We start from the raw sequence: 17,808 nt of genomic DNA on the forward strand, positions 1-17,808 counted from the left end.
TCTCCCTTTATGCCTTCTATTCTGTGGACATCTCTCTCCACTGTTCTGCATGATGCACAACAAACAAAAGAACGAAAGTGTGACATCCCTAGCTCCACCTTTAGCAAAGCTTTACACCAGGGGTGGACTGACCATTTGGAAACTCGGGCACTGCCCGAGGGCCCGGGATCAGTAGGGGGCCCCATGCGATGCCCCTGGTACCTTTTTCATAGGCTTTTTTGAGTTTGGGCAAGGACACAGGGGCCCCATGATCCCTTATTGCCCAGGGGCCCCATGAGTTGTCAGTCCACCCCTGCTTTACACCTGTAGTTAGGGCAGCCTTTTTCAACCAGGGTGCGTCCAGGTTTCTTTAGGGGTGCCTTGGAAAAATGTTTAAACATTGCCCAAAAAATGTTATGCAAGCCAGGGGTGCAGAAAAAAACACCTCCAACGATGGGTGTCCTATGTGTGTGGATGCTGCATTATGTAAAACTAATAGTTTAGTTTTTACATTTTATAATGGGGTGCCTCAGGATTATGCGCAATTATGCCACAACTGAAAAAAGGTTGAGAAACACTAATTTAGGGTAATTCATGCAACATGTTGCTAAGCAAACCCCCAAAGTGTCATCCCCTTATGACAGCGAAGGGGTTCTCTTCCACTGCAGCAGCTATCAAATTTGAAATTGGAGCAGCTGTGCACAGAAATCTGTGAATAAATAAACAAGTCCCCCATTTGCCACCGGGGCAGACGTACATGTCGCTCTCAATGGAAGAGGAGTACGGTGATCAGCACACTCATAATCCATGGACACTTCCTCCAGCTCTCTAATTGAAAGCCTGTTCAGAGGTAGTGACGGAAAGTTGGAGGAAGAGTCTAACAGAGCCTGACATTGCACCTCTGAGCAACTGATCATGCATGCAAATCTTTTGCAGGATCTTAAGAAAAGATAATAAAAGCACATTTGTTCCTGCAAAAACACGTGCATTTTAAAAAAAAAAATTGTATAAAGATGCAATTAGCCTTTAAAGTGACACTAAACTCTGTTAAAAAAAAAAAAAGAATTCTACTCAAACATGCATTGTTAAAAAGTACCTTCTATTGCCTTCACCCCCTTCCACATCTGCAATTTTTTTTTTTTTTTTTTACTGGGCCGATCTGACTTCCTGTTAGAAGGTGGCTACGTTCGTTCTACATGGTCGCACTGTATGTAGGAATATAGCCACCCTCTGTTGCTCGCTCGTGAGACAGACTATGGACTATGGGAAGTGAGAGGGGAAAAGGAGCAGTCCAAGAGCTCATGGAGAACATTACAAGGAGGCAAAATGGCACGATAAAGAACAATTTAATGAAAAAGAATTATTAAAGATTACAGGGCCATTAAGTAGTGGATATGTATGAAATAATTTGGGACAATAAGAATATCATTAAGCCCTGGTTCACACTGATGCGGTGCAGAATTCACAGCATTTTCAGTGCGAATTCTGCACCGCATCGCAACTGCACCCCGTTCATATGAACCGATGCGTGGGTGTATGTTAACAACCCCCCGACATCGGTCTGCAAAACGCGGTGCGATGTGCAGAATCGGATTGCATATAGGTGTGAATACCCATGCAATCCGTTTCTAGTGCGGACCAAAAAAAGGTCCTGCACGTTTTTGGTGCGAGTGCGGTTGATTTCATTTTAAAAAATTTTTACTGGACATGTTTAATAGCAAAAAGTCAAAAATATTGTTTTTTTCTCAAAATTGTCAATTTTTTATAGCACAAGAAATAAAAAGCACACAGGCAATCAAATACCACCGAAAGAAAGCTCAATTCATGGGGAAAAAAGGACGTAAATTTAATTTGGGTGCAGCATTGCATGACCACGCAATTGTCAGTTAAAGTAACGCAGCGGCGTAACACAAACCACTTCTGTAACTGCTTCCTGACCGCCGTATAGCAAAATATTGCTACACAGCGGCATGCGTGCGCAAAATCATGTATATATATGTGATTCGCGCTCCCGCGGTTTTCACACCCTCTCCCAGATAGCGTCAGATTGCTCGTCAGTACACCAGTAATCACATTTAACCCCTTGATTTCCAGGAACACGCTCATACACAGTAAACCTCCATTACTAGTATAGTGTCTGAACGGATCAATATCTTTGATGAGATCAGCACTATACCAGCGTTCACATTAGTATAGCGTCCCCAAAAACACAGCATTAGCAGGATCAGCCCCGGCACCTGGAAGCACCTGCATTTAGCCCCTATGCTTACCCCCCCTTCTCCCCCAGCAAGTGCAGTGTCATTAGGTCACTGTCACTTGATACATTGCACGCAAAACTGCAGTGTTCGCAGAATCGGGCCTGATCTCTGTTAGCACTTGCCGGTAAATTTTGATGACTCTCATATGCAGCAGAGTGCCAGTACTAGTGCCGCGCTACCTTTTGGTGAACTGGTGAGCACCAGTGGCCTAGTACATCCTGGTCTTTCCATACCAGCACTGCAGTATCACTTGGTGACGTGCGAGTCCCATAAGTGTAGTACAAGCTGGTGCGGTGGCGAGCACAAGTATTGTCCCGCAGCTACCAAGAATTCGCACACAGGCCTGTAGAGCCCCAAGTATCCTTCCGGACGTGCTTGCAAATCCCGATTGACAGCCCACAAATTCTGCAGCACCAGTACTTCCCCCATTCACTACCCAACCCGGAATTCAGGTGGAAACAGCAAATTTAACTACTCCCCTTGATTGTTTGGAGCTGTTTTTCATGGAATATGTGTATGCATTTATTGTGGATCAAAGCAATTTATATGCACAACAATTTATCGCCGCCAATCCAAATTCAAACCTCGCCAGACCATCGCATGGAAACCCATTACGCTTTCCGAATTTAAATTTTTTTTGGAACTAATCTTCAACATGGGCATTACTAAAAAAATCGGTTGTATTGGTCCACAGACCCAATTCATCATATGCCCGTGTTCTCTGCTGCCATGGCCAGGCATAGATAGGAGATTATAATGTGTTTTATGCATTTCAACGACAACACTGTCGTCCTCAGGGTGAACCTGAATTTGTCCGGCTCCAAAAAATTCGGCCCCTCGTAAATTACATTAACCAAAAATTTGCAGATGTCTGTATTCCCCAGCAAAACATCTGCGTTGATGACTTCCTCATTAATTTTTCTGGCCGTCTTGCATTCAAGCAATTTCTCCCTGGCAAGCGTGCCAGATATGGGGTCAAGACATGTAAAACCTGTGAGAGGGGAACAGGCTATACATATAAGTTTCCATTTTACAAGGATGCCTAGACTACATGGGGAGCAGTGGCAAGATAGTTTGGGACTTGGAGTCATCCTTTTTCCATATGGGGTACCACTTATACGTGGATAATTTTTATTCAAGCGTGCCACTATTTAGACATTTGTACAATCTTGGAATTGGAGCATGTGGCACCGTGTGACCTAATGTGTGCCCATCATTAGAAGTGGGTGTATGCAGGGTGGTATATTCTAATGGTGGGCATACCACACACTTTTTCTGGCAGAGATTTCTTCTCTATTTTTTATTCAGCCCACAGGCTTCATACAAAAAAAAAAAGAAGAACATAGCATATATACCCAACAAGGACCAGCGACGTACTGGTACATCACTGGAATTTGAATGGTTATACCAGGATGATGCATACAGATGCAGACATCATCCTGGTATCATTTTTTTCAAGCAAGATTGCTTTTACAAGCACCGGGAGATGATGCCCCCCCCCCCCCCACTGCCTTCCACGGCAGTCCCATGCCATCGGGGGAACCTGAGGTATGCAGCTGGTGTTTCTGCCAGCTGACCATAGAGCTGTTTGTAAACCGTAATGGTGCCAATCATCTTTAAAGTCTAAGAAATTGGAAGCTACAAGCATTTCATCAGTTCAGTTTTGCTAGATATAAACAGCCCCATTTGTAAATTGGGAAAGCATCTGATCACATCGATCTTGGTTTGATTAGATAATGTAATATCTGATAGACCCCAGATTTCTCAAAAAAGAATATATGACAATGCCCATTTAAGTTATAGGGGATATTTGCATCCTGTGATAGCATTAAAAGTGATTTAAAAAAAATGAAAGGGACAGTGTAAAAAAATTTAAAAAGTAAAAAAAAAAGCCCCCTCGCCCCCCCCCCCACCCCACCTGTGTGTGCGAGTGTTGACCCTGTGCCGTTATGTAAACAGCGGTTGCATCATGCATGTGAGGCATCGCCGTGAACTTCAGATCAAGGGCAGTAATTCTAACACTAGACCTCCTCTGTAAATCTAAAATGGTAGCTTGTAAAGGCTTTTAAATCTTTGCCTATGGATATTAAAAACGTATGCAGTTTGTCACCATTGCACGGGGCATGCGCAGTTTTAAAGCATGTCATGTTTGGTATCTATTTACTCGGCATACCATCATCTTTTATATGTTACCAAATAATTGGCCAATATATTGTGTTTTTGTGCATTAAAAGTAAAAAAAGTGTATTTTGTTTTTAAAATTTGAATTTGAAAAATCGCTGAGCGAGTACTTTGTGACATAAAAAATTGCAGCACCCACCAGTTTATTCACTAGGGTGTTTATATAAACATATATATAAAATATATAAAGTTTGGGGGCTTAAATTAATTTCCTAGCAACAAAATACAGATTTTTTTCATATGAACAAAAAGTGTCAGAAAAGGCTTGATCTTCAGGTGGTTAGAAGAGTGAGTGATGTGTGACATAACTTCTAATGTTGGGCATAAAATGCCCCCACCCCCAAAATGACACCTTTTTGGAAAGTAGACACCCCAAACTATTTGCTGAGTGGCATGTTGAAACAATATAAGAATTTATTTTTTTACCACAAGTTTTTGGAAAATGACAAAAAAAATTATTGTTTTTTTCTTTTACACAAAATTGTCACTTTAATGATTTATTTCTCACACATGCCATGGGTATATGTGGAATTACTCCCCAAAATACATTCTGCTACTTCTCCTGAATATGGGGGTACCACATATGAGATACTTTTTGGCAGTCTAGCTACGTACAGGACCCTGAAATCCAATAAGCACCTTCAGGCTTTTAAAGGGCTTTATTTCCTCATTACACTTCCTGACTACCTATCAGTTTCGGAAGCCCTGAAATGCCAGGATAGCACCAACCCAACCCCCCCCCCCCACCCCTTTGTGGAAAGTAGACACCCAAAGGAATTTGAAAAGAAGCATGGTGAGTATTTGCAAATCTCATTTGTTGCCACAAGTTTTTGGAAAACGAAGAAAAAAAACAAAAACAACATATTTTTTCTTTTCTTTTTTTATATTTCAAAACCTTATGAGAAAAAATTAGATCTGCAAAATACTCACCATGCCTCTTTTTAAATTTCTTGGGGTGTCTACTTTCCAAAACGAGGTAATTTGGGGGGGTTTGGTTCAATCCTGGCATTTCAGGGCCTCCAAAACTGTGATAGGTAGTGAGGAAGTGAAATGAGGAAGTTACACACCTTCAGGCTTTCAAAGTGGTCATTGGATTTCAGGCTCCTGTATGTTGCTAGGCTCCCAAAAAGTCTCACACATGTGGTATCCCCATACTCGGTAGAAGCAGCAGAATGTATTTTGGGGTGTAATTCCACATAAACCCATGGCTTGTGCGAGAAATATATCATTTAAATGACAACTTTGTGTAACAAAAAAGAAATGCTTTTGTCATATTCCAGAAACTTGTGGAAAAAAATTAAATCTTCCATGGACTCAATATGCCTCTCAGCAGATAGCTTAGGGTGTCTACTTTCCAAAAAGGGATCATTTGGGGGTGTTTGTACTATCCTGGTATTTTAGCACCTCAAGATATGTGATGGGCAATCAGAAAGTAAAAGCTGTGTAAATTCCATTATCTATACCATAGTTTGTAGACACTATAACTTTCACACAAAGCAATAAATATACACTTATTGCCATTTTTTAAACCAAAAACATGTAGCAGAATACATTTTGGCCTAAATTTATGACAAAATTTTAGTTTTTTGAATATTTTTTTAGGACAGAAATTAGAAAATATTATTTATTTGTTCTGCTGTTCCTACGTAACTGGTGGATTCATTTACACATCTCCGCCTCTGTTATACCTCTCTATATCATGTATTATGCAGGCCATACATGGTTCGACTTCCGAAAGATTTTTCGTCCGAAAATCGGAAATGTCGTTTGCTTGGTAATCCTATGGTGCCATCATTGATTTCGAATATCGGCTGACCAACTCATAAAGTTCACCCCATTATAACAGGCAAAATTTCTGTTCCTGCCTTGTCACGGCTCATGCGCATATTCTTTTCGGAAAAATGATCGTACGATTTGACCATCATTGAGTCAAAAATCGGTAGTTTTTCACGAATTTTCCAACATGCCCGGTCACCGAAAAGGGGAGGAACCACGTAAATCGGTTGATGCCATTGACCCACTAACAGAGCAAAAAATCAGCCGATTATTCTGAGGTCCGATTTTCGGAAGAAAATCAGTCGAATTTCGAACCATGTAGTCCTCATGCACGCTGGAAGTTTTTACAGCTGCTGTTTTTGTCTTAACGTTTTTTTCTACAGCCAGTAAACCCCCCAGCATGGTAATCTATGTGTCCATGCACAAATAGATTGTAATCAACATTTTTTGCAGGGACATTTTTTGGCTGGAAAAAAAACCCAAGACTAGTGAGTTTCTAGAGGAGTTTTTTAGCTGTAAAAATGATCGCAGCAAACCAGCGCTTTTGGACTTTTTTGGCCAAAGAAATACATTTTTTTTGGTAAAAAAAAACGCTAAAAATGCAAACGTGAAAAACGCCGGTAATGCAAAAACGCTGAAAATTTCATGTTTTTGTATTGCAATGGTTTTTATTAATTTATAACAATTAACACAGGAGCAACAAATCACGCCCACCCAGGGGCTATCAATTGCACATAGAAGAATTCAAAAATTAACACCAACAGGGCAAAAGATACGCCCACACAGGGGCTATCAATGGCACTTAAATAACAAAACATAAATATAACACTGATAATAACTCAGACTAAAGGCAGCTATCCACTGCCACACCAAAAGCAAACAGAAAAAAAAGGGGGGGAAAGGAAGGAGAAGTACAAAAGAAAAAAGATAACCAAACCAAGAGCAGGGATCCAAGAACGCCAAAGCCGAACAACATCACATACCCAGGCTAGCCAGGGGGAGTGTGGGAAAGGTATATTGCAACCATGGCTCCCATATATTCAAAAATTTACAATTTACATTGGGAGTCGTTGCAGGTACTCGACATATGTTCATTGAACATCATAGTGGTCATACGGTCCCGCAAACCCTGAAGAGGGACAAACGGTCTCTTCCAGGCCTGAGCAATTGTTCTAGAGGCCGACAAAAACAAATAGGAAGCCAACTTCTGCTGATGAGCCAAGAGGCCCGGTATGGGACAATGAAGCAAAGCATACCGAGCATCTCGTCGTATAGAGAGATGGAAAAAGGTGAAAAGGAGGCCAAACACACAAGACCAAAAACGAAGCAGCCTCGGGCATGACCACCAGATATGCAATACATCACTACGATGGCCACAACCCCGAAAGCATCGATCACTGCAGGCAGGGTTCGCCTGTGCCAAACGAACCGGAACCCAAAACCAACGAAACAATACCTTGTAGGCCGCCTCCAGCGTGGTCGTATTAAAAGAGCATTTAGCTACAGGCGACCAGGCCTTATTCCAGTCCTCCGGATCCACAACCACTCCCAGGTGAAAAACTCACGTTTTAACGTGACTTTACACAGCTAACTTTAACAGCATTGTTAAAACGGCCTGTGTGCGTGGAGCCTTTTTGTGCAACAGTTTGCTGTATCAGAACCTAATAAAATACTGTGAAATATGAACAAACACAAATGGACTATGGCTGCTCTTTACAGTTCTGTCCCTTTAAGTGTCTGCTTCTCCTCATTTTTTTTCTTTTATTATAGACACGTGAAAACCACAAGTGTATTTTATGTATACATCCCCTTTAAACAACAATCCGCTGACTCAGCTGCAATCTGACAAAGTGGCAATCAGGCTGGGTTGGTGTCTCTAACAGAAGTCATCCATGTTTATTCTCAGCAGACTGGTTTAAACTGCTCTGACCAGTAGAAAAAGAGCAGACTCTAGAGATTCCAGCATGCTATACACAGAACTGATATACTGAACAGAGAAAACACTGTACACAATATAGCTTGGCTTCTACTTATTATTTATAATGCTGATTTTTTAAGACGTTCATGAATGATGCCAGTCAGGATAAGAAACACATTTATGACTGTATAACAACATGGCTGAGTAAGCTAGTTCCCCAAGGGCCTTATCACACTGAGCCATGATTGTGTATGTTGAATTGCTTACTATGAACATAGAAAAATTCTTAAATATCAGAGTGGGCTCTCTCCACCTAAGATCAGCAAGACTTAGAACATAAATGCATTAGAAGGGACTACTTGGGCCTGCAGAATTATTCTATGTTGAGCAGAGGGGAGCAAGCTGCAGAACAAATTGCCTCTGCACCATAAAGGGTGCACTCGTGAATCAAGTATAGCCAATCCACCACTGGAAAAGCATATATACACATTCAAATCATAGCAGTCCAAACATAAATAAAGTGGTAAAGTGGCTAAATGTTCCCTTGATTTAAGCAGTGTGGTAAACACCCCCCACTTCGTAACATGCATGGTATGTGGGCACAAACACTTACCTAGTCCCTATTTACCACCACTGGCTTTGGTTCCCTCAGTACAATTTCTTCAACTGAATTTTAGGTAACTGTAGGTACTCACCCAGGTTAAAGGGACCAACCAGGTGCCGGAGATTGAGAAAGAGATTGTCCTGCGAAGGCTGTATGTTTGAATGGACGCATGCCCATTCAGCACTAACCCCATTCAGGAACGCACATATCTCCATAGAACCCCTGAAGGAAAAGGTGACCTTGAATCCAGATAACAGGGCCAGCACTGGGGGATACTGGCTAAAGTAGCAGGAAAGGAGAACTGTAGAGCTGGCTAAGTCATCATCTAGGCAAGTGAAATTTAAAACAATATATACCCTTTAGTAATAATTTATTATCGGTTACTAATTTTAAATGGCCAGTCTACCCAAATATAATATTTAGGTTTTTGGTAGGTAATGAAGAGATAAATTACTTTATAACCACTTCTTCTCTTTTGTTTCAATGTTTTTTTTTTTTTGTTTTCAATAAAGAACTACAAAATTACAAAACACGTCTCTTACTGTTATATCTCTGAGATACTTCTATAAAAGATAAAAGGTATATTACAGATGTATACATTGCAAAATAAGAATACCCAACTGGGTTCCAGAATCTATAGAATCTATTGTATATCAACATTCTGCTCAGTTATATAGAATGTAAGAATGTAAGATCAGACAATGGCCTGTTAGCCAAGAAGGTTTGTCTAAGGCCAGCCATAAATGATGCGATTTTCTTTCCTGCAACCATGGGTTGCAAGAAAGAAAACGCCTCGATCACTTACGCAGAGCTACTGTGATCTCCCAGCGGCGAGGCGCAGGAGGACATGGGGGAAACTGTCCAGGCTAAGAGAACACAGTGATTATTGCTTGTAGCTGTAGCCACTGGCAATAATCAAATGAAAAATCCAACAGGCTGGTGGTACCCAAGTTGTAAAACAAACAAACTGGGTACAATCAGCCTGCCCATAGATGGTTTGAATCCTGGTTCAGTAGGGACTGGCCGAGATTCGAACCATCTGGGACTGGCTTAAGGCTCAGAGCATTACTCAGAGCAGCCCATACTAACTTAGCCTGGAAATTTATTTTCTCTTGATTAGTAAGATTTCTGCTCTCTAGTTCCTGGAGCTGCACAACTGCTCTGACCATTATGAGAGGTCCTTCTTTGCATGTTGGAATTTTTATCTTTTTTCATATTAGGCCCCATACACATGTCTAGGAAGTGTGAGAACACTACTGTGAAATGGGTGGAGGAGGGTGAAGTAAAGGGGGAGCTGAGGACACTCATCAAGAGGGATCTTGCTGTGAATGAGCAATGGACTGTGATGTGCAGTGGGGATTGAGGACACTGATGTGAGAACAGGTTCAGATCTGTGCATGTGCATTTGGTGCACACGTTGTGGGTAGGTCAGCACTACCTGCTAGAAACCTGAAGAAGTCGCCGACCCTTTTTTTTTTCAAAATCACACTGCAGCAACACGTGGTTTGGCGCACACGAAAATGCACCACAGGGGCTTACATGAGATTCGACCTCTGATGCATGCAAATTTTACTCTCATCCACACCCTCACTTGTATGGATGCAAGAATCTATTAGCTTGTTTTTGTTCAGCTCGCTGGTTAAACAAAGAATAACTGGGTGTACCCAGTTTAAGGTCACTTTCACCCGGGCGGTTAGATTTCAGCTTTTAGCTGCCCTTAGAGGGACTTATATACCGCAGCTAAATGCAGACAATGCATCTCTATGGCCCCATTCACACACTGCATTTAGCAACGTTTTCATAACATACCGTTTTATGCGTTTAGGAAAAATAAAGGTGATAACGTTCAGGAGCGATGTACCGTAGCTATCTGTACATAAATGCAGTTACTCACACTACAAAGAAAAAATAAGTAAACAGCTGCTATAGAAAAGGCAAGAATTTACTACAGCAGCTAAATGCAGCCGCATGTAAATGCATGTAATCGCAGATTAACGCAATGTACAAACACAATTGATCTCTAGGCCAGGACTGTTGGAATTTAAAAAAAAAAAACAACATGCATTCACAAACTGCAGAACAACCACCCGTGTGAAAGAGGCTTAAGACTCAATGCATTCAGTAATTAGCTCTCTGAAACAGAACTAGTCTAACACTCGTCCTCTGTAATACAAGTCTATAGGAGGACATTATCTATGCCAGCATGGTACTGACAAACAAAAAGCAGTCTCAAAACATAACAGGGGTATAGAACTAAAAAGAGATAAAAAGGAGTGATACTATAAGTGGGCTTTTATAAGAAGTAGTAAGGGAAAGCAGTTGTTAGGTCACCTGCAGTCATTACATCTTACAACCTAGGGTGCGCGATTATGCAAATCTTCTGTGGTTGAGCTTGGACTCATGGCCCTCCTGTGCCTCACTACTGGCCCATAACTTAAAGCGGAGTTCCACTCACCCTGTGAAAAAATAAAAGTCAGCAGCTACAAAAACTGTAGCTGCAGACTTTTAAAAAACAGCCAATTACCTGTTCCTTGGTCCCGTGGTGTGTCCCCCGCCGTCCGTTTCATCGGCTGTCCTGTATTCCAGGAGGCCAACATCTTCAGTGTGGGCACCCGGCTGTGACTGCTTGCGGCTTCACAGCCGGGTACCCACTGCGCATGCGCGAGTAGTGCTGCACTTTGTGAATAATCCTGTAGTCTTCTGGGACCTGTCACGTGTCCCAAAAGACTACCGGGATGGAGGACACCTTCCGTTTCTGATCGCCTAGGCGATCGGACCGGAAGTGGGAGCGGGTACCTGTCAAATTTGGGTACCCGCGCCCCCCGGCCCCACAAAGGTGCCATTCCTTAATGAGGAGCAGGGGAGCAGTCCCTAAAGCGGAACTTCTGCTTTAAGCAGGCCATAGACAGCCCGGCAAAAACCACAGGTTGCAGGAAAGAAAATTGCTTGACTGCCCCATTATTATTATTAATATTATACAGTATTTATAAAGCGCCAATGGTTCGCTCAGCGCTGTACATCAGTCAGTGCTGATGGGGGAATCCCTCTCGCTGAGCCATTGTGTTTCCTGCTGGGACAACACGGTGATTACTAATAGCTGCTAGCAATAATCGCACGTAAAATACTGACAGACTGGTTGTTACAAGTTGATCGATCAATCAACTTCAGTACATTCAGCCTTCCAATATATGGTCCGAATCTCGGCCGGTCCTTGCTGAACCGGCTGAGATTCGAACAGTCCATGGCCAGCTTAAGGTGGGCTACCTCACAGCCAACAGCCTGGTGAGGGAAGCAAAAGAACAGATCTTAAGCACAGGAGATGCATAATATTTATATAATACCGGGTTAGGGGCTCAAAGGGTGCATAAATGTAAAGGCAAGCATCTCTAGTTCTATGTTCCCTGTACGCATTTCAAGGTTTAATTTTCATTTTAAAGGCGTGTCATTGTCAAACATCTCATTTTCCATATAGACTAAACCAAATTGTCATTAAAGCAACTTTTTTCCATGTAAAAATGACTAATGACCCAAAGAAACACTCAATATGGGAAAGTAAATCTAAAGTGAACCCAGGTTTGATCTTTCAAGAGATTTAATAACGCAGACATTTTTAACATAAAAAGCCCGGCAAAAAACATTTGGCATTCGAAAAGAACAAATGACACAATCAGCAGCTATGTCTGGGAAAGGTGCTCTGATTCTTCTGGGTACAAAGTTTGAAATTTACATATTGGATGACACTCAGACACAGCAATGTGGTGACAATGATGATAATGAGTTTTGAAGGGAGACACATGGCTCTGGGCAATGGAAAGCATTAACCTACATCACAAACAGCAGATTGGAAACTGGTTCAGTTTTTTTTCTAGAGCAAAACAGAAATGGATATTAAGCGGAGGAGAATATCTGTGTATCCTGATCAGCCTGCCAGGACATTTCTGAAATCTCATCTGTCTGGGTGTAGTGCAACTGGGTCACTCTTTATTCAAAAGTAAGCAAAAAAAAAAGCACGGTTCACTGGAAGCTATGATCCATAATGAACGCTAGGCATATGTTTTAAAGAAAGTGAGGCCATGGGCAGAAGACATGGTGCTGCCACACAGGAAATTAACATATTACAAAGAAAGAAGATAATAATATCAAACTGAAATAGACAGAGAGATTAGAATAAAATGGAAAGAGAATCACAAACTTGAAGAAGAGAGCACGTGCAAGACACTAAGAGCCACAGCAAAAAAGAGAACAAGAGTGGGGCTCATTCATTAAAATGAAAAGAAAATTAGAACAAAACTGGTGATGCTGTCATTAGCAACCATTCAGGTTGGACCTTTCAATTTATGAGGACATCAATCAGATTCTGAATGGTCTCTATAAGCAACAACTACATTTTGTTGTTATTTTCTTCTTTCTGATTCTAAAGCTAAACTCCAGCACATAGATCAGGGGTGTCCAAACTATGGTCCTCACCCAGAGGCAGAGGCATGATGAGACTTGTAGTACTTCAACAGCCGGAGGGCCATAGTTTGGACACCCCTGACATAGATGAAATACATATAGGGAGCTGAGGAGACGTGTACTGGCTGCTGCACATGTTACCCTGCTGTATGGTTAGCAGATAAAAGTGTGGCGTTGGTGTGAGCTGAGGCTGCTTTTATCTGCCTACTATATGGCTGGGTGAGGTGTGCGGCGGCTTGGGCTCTTCATCTTCTGTGTGTGCTTTGGGTCAGGATAGACTCATCCTCACAGGACTCTGATAGCCTGAGTGGGGCCCCTAAGCAAATCCCAGGAGCTGTTTAACCTGTCACAGGATTTGTATTTCTCTCCATCTAGTCCTTACACTGGCAGAGCCTTGGCACAAAGCACAGATAAGTCTGGCAGGGCAGAATACCCCACAGGTCTCCTTCCCACCTCAGCCTGTGACTGGACAGTGAACAGAGAAGGAGCACACTAATGAGCTCATCTCTCAGTCACTGTGCTCTGTCCTCCTTTTAACATGCTCCTTGGTAACACTGCAGTACAACCAATTGGCTCCTTGTGCTGCTTCTCATTCTGTTAGTCTAAGCTTGACTATACAGGAACTGACAGAGGCTGGCACCAGATCAAATTCAGGTACTTACACTGTTTGCATTTAAACTATGTTTAATAATGTGTTCGCAAACAGAGAGGTGCATTCATTTGTGTCTTTTATAGCTGTCTGGAGTTCAACTTTAGTTACTCTTCCATGAACAGAGACAGCCAGCCAGACAAATCAAAAGAAAGAACAGTGAAATAGAGGAAAAACAAATACAAGCAAAAGACATGCAAGGTCTAAAAAAAGAATAAACAGATAAAAATCAGAAAAAAAAGACAAAAAACCCAAAAGAAAAACTAGACAGAAAAAAAAAGTAAAACAGGAGGTTAAACCAGGCGCTAGGCATTCAGAAGGGGAAAGTTTTTTGTCACACTAACATAATGTGTTCACAACTAATAGTCTTGGCTTGTACCAAAACTTTCTAGTTTTTGGGAAAATCCTTACCCAATCTATCCATACTCAAACTTAAAAAAATAAAATACATAAAACAAAATCTGGCATTTTGCTTTGGACATGAAACTTCTACTGCACAGCTTTGCTCCACCTAGCCAACAATTCCCCACTAATTCCAAGGATTTCAGGTGACATAAGATATTTCCATCCACTATGTTGATCCCAAAGGATGACATAACATCATTTTACAGCTATGAAGTGACTGAGCTCTGTAGCTGTGTGCACAGAATCACCAAACGCTATTATACACCAGACAGAAGTCGTACTGTAAGATTGTGCTATTCTGAGATAAATTACCCAAAAAAAGGAATATTTTCTGTGTAAGTATAAGACAGAGCCCTAGATCATTTTATTTTGCAACCAGTACATTTTAATCTCTTCAGACTAAGAGTAATACCTCATCTGGAATATGCAGTTCAGTTTTGGGCACCAATTCACAAAAAGAACATTGGGGAACAGAAGAAAGTGCAGAGAAGGGCAACCAAACTGATAAGAGGCATGGAGGAGCTCAGCTATGAGGAAAGATTAGAGGAACTGAATTTATTCTCTTTTGAGAAGAGGAGATTAGGGGGGGATATGATCAACATGTATAAATACATCAGTGGTTCATATAGTGAACTCGGTTATTCACCCTGAAGTCATCACAGAGGACAAGGGGGCACTCTTTACATCTGGAGGAAAAGAAATTTAATCTCCAAACACAGAAAGGTTTCTTCACCATAAGAGCTGTGAAAATGTGGAATAGACTCCCTAAAGAATTGGCTCTGGCCAGCTCAGTGGCTTGCTTTAACAAAGGCCTGGATTCTTTCCTAGATACACAGAATATAACTGGATACTAACATTTATAGGTAAAGTTCATCCAAGGAATATCCGATTGCCTCTCGAGGGATCAGGAAGGAATTTGTTCCCCTGCCGGAGAAAAATGGATCATGCTTTGCTGGGTTTTTTTTGCCTTCCTCTTGATCAATGGGGGGTATAGGATTCTAACTTTTTTTTTTCATGGTTGAACTGGATGGACTTTGGTCTTTTTTCAGCCAGACAAACTATGTAAGACTCACGCTGGCCATAGATGGTTCATTTTTTTCAGCCAGCAGACTAAATGTTTCCAGCTTGTCTGTCTGACAGAAGTCAATCTAACAATCAAATTCTGCTGAACAAGGACAGATGGACATAGATCAAAATTTGTTCAGTCCCTGTTGAACTGGCTGAATTTAGATCTTTCTATGGCCAGCTTTATTTGTAGGTTTGTTTTTTCTTTCCCTGAAAGACATGTACCCTTCAGAACCCTCTGAGTTTGCATACCTATGTATGCTATAAAGGACAACTTGGTAAACGTTGACATGCACAGTACAGTAGAATTGTAGAGCACAATAACAAACCTTCATAGGATGCAGTACCTTACCTTCTTCCCTCTCTGAGAAATAGTTGGTGTTCTGGTAAGGAGTTTTTCTATTAGATATTCCCTATTCTGTTAAGTGAAGAAAGAAGAAGATGTCAAATATATACAAACAACCTGGAGTTTGGCTTCAATGCGTTAGTGTATTTAAGTCTGCTAGTACATGTAACACTCCCCTCCACCCAGATTAAGAATGGTGCTGTCCAAAGGGGTATCTGTGCTTCTTCACTCCAGAATGGAGGCACTCTAATACAGGAGGTGTGTTACTGGCCAGATCACCAGGTGAAAACAGAAAGAAAAAGCCTAACAAAAACTAATGCAGCCACCACATCTAATGATTGATAAGCTGCAATATATTACATTTTTAGTTTTGGTTTTAATACTGCTTTAAGACTAAACAACACTGTGCAACATGCTGGCTCATAAACCTTGTGCAGTGAGTGACAGAAGAAAATAAAGGAGACCCTTACCTTAGCTTTTTGGAAGAATTTATATTTCAGAAGTTCAGCTGCTGTTGGCCTGTTAAAAGATAAATTTAAAAAAGGCTGTAACTAATCCTAATAATACATTTTACCAAATGCAATCAATAAGAAATTGTTTAGATCTTCACAATCTTCAGCACAGCTGTACTTGTCTTGGTAATCTAATATGCCTAAGAATGTTCAGTGTTCATATTCAAAGCAGGCTGAGGCTAGGTTCACACCTACTCAGGTTGCGTTTGAGCAGTTTCTTAGATGCGTTTTTCCCACGTTTTTGATGCATTTTGGGTTTTTTTCTTGTTGCTAGGCAGATTTAAAACACAAAACGCATCATAAACACAGCAAAAACGCAATACATGTTTTTCTGCAGCATTTCCATTGTCTGTAGAACCAAAAATGCAACTTTTTGTGTTCAAAAAAGTCCCTGACCCTTTCCAAAATACTCACACGGTGAAAACGCGCAGATGTGAACATGTCCCATAGGAAATCATGTTAAATGAACTGTACTGCGTTTCTAAAACGTTGCAGAAAACGTTTAGGTGTGAACCTAGGGTGAAAGGACCTTTTTGCTAAAATATTTTGGTTCATGGCAATAAAAAGGCAACGGCAAAAGACTTGCTAGCTATAAGCAGCTTCCTAAGAAGAAACAAACCACACAACCACTTCCTGTGCTCAGAGGTCTACCCAAGTCAGATGTGTAACTGCCCATGAATAGCAACAGATGGACGTCAATCAGGAATGCCCAGATGATGCAACCTATTCTCAGGCCCGGGGGATCCAGTAGACAACTATAAAAAAAAACTATGTAGCTCCTAAGAAGAGCTAAAGCCAAGCTCCTTGAAAATGTGTTATTGTAAATCTTGCACCAGCTATGTAAGAAAGGGGTAATAACAGGTACAGTGGGGCAAAAAAGTATTTAGTCAGCCACCAATTGTGCAAGTTCTCCCACTTAAAAAGATGAGAGAGGCCTGTAATTGGCATCATAGGTAGACCTCAACTATGAGAGACAAAATGAGAAAAAAAATCCAGACAATCACATTGGCTGATTTGGAATTAATTTATTTGCAAATTATGGTGGAAAATAAGTATTTGGTCAATATCAAAAGTTCATCTCAATACTTTGTTATATATCCTTTGTTGGCAATGACAGAGTTCAGACGTTTCCTGTAAGTCTTCACAAGGTTGGCACACACTGTTGCTGGTATGTTGGCCCATTCCTCCATGGAATGTTGGGAATTTCTGGAAGGTTCTATGCCCTCCACAGGTTCTCTGTAGGAATCATTAGACATCAACAAATCTCTGGGATACAAAACAGCCACTTACCTCTTTGATGGGTCTTTCTGGAGACACAATGAAATTAACTTCCTAAATGATTTTCCGTATTTTCTTGTCATTTCTTTATCTTCTACTCCAGTTTCTAAAGTTGGGGGATCGTTTTGCAAGGTCAGCATTAACACCTAAATAATAAAACATAAAGTGAAAGAGCAAAATTCCATCTGTTTTCTATATTGATCAGAAGAACAAACACATACACACATATATACTATATAATAATCACAGCTTAGTTGTACATTTACAAAACAAAATCAGGTTTTATTTCTTAAATTCTCCCAGTTGAGAAACTCACATCCCATTGGGAGTCTGCAGAGAAAGACCACAATCCTGTAAGAGAGTAGCCATCTCTGTACAGCGG

The 17,808-nt window shown here is 41.1% G+C and overlaps 1 protein-coding gene across 1 annotated transcript in view; it reads right to left on the reverse strand.

The window, feature by feature from the left end:
* The window catches only part of STK39 (serine/threonine kinase 39), a 466,349-nt gene that overhangs the window by 281,843 nt on the left and 166,698 nt on the right, over positions 1 to 17,808 (reverse strand). The window contains exons 8-10 of the mRNA XM_089660286.1: positions 17,439 to 17,572; positions 16,107 to 16,155; positions 15,643 to 15,708 (exon numbers count right to left, since the gene is read on the reverse strand). Of these exons, the coding sequence (XP_089516412.1) occupies positions 15,643 to 15,708; positions 16,107 to 16,155; positions 17,439 to 17,572 (249 nt within the window). The remainder of the gene's footprint in view (positions 1 to 15,642; positions 15,709 to 16,106; positions 16,156 to 17,438; positions 17,573 to 17,808) is intronic.

The sequence above is a fragment of the Staurois parvus genome, unplaced genomic scaffold (assembly GCF_062004578.1).
Source record: "Staurois parvus isolate SC_StPar_1 unplaced genomic scaffold, SC_StPar_1.0 ptg000031l, whole genome shotgun sequence".
NCBI classification, from domain to species: Eukaryota; Metazoa; Chordata; class Amphibia; order Anura; family Ranidae; genus Staurois; species Staurois parvus.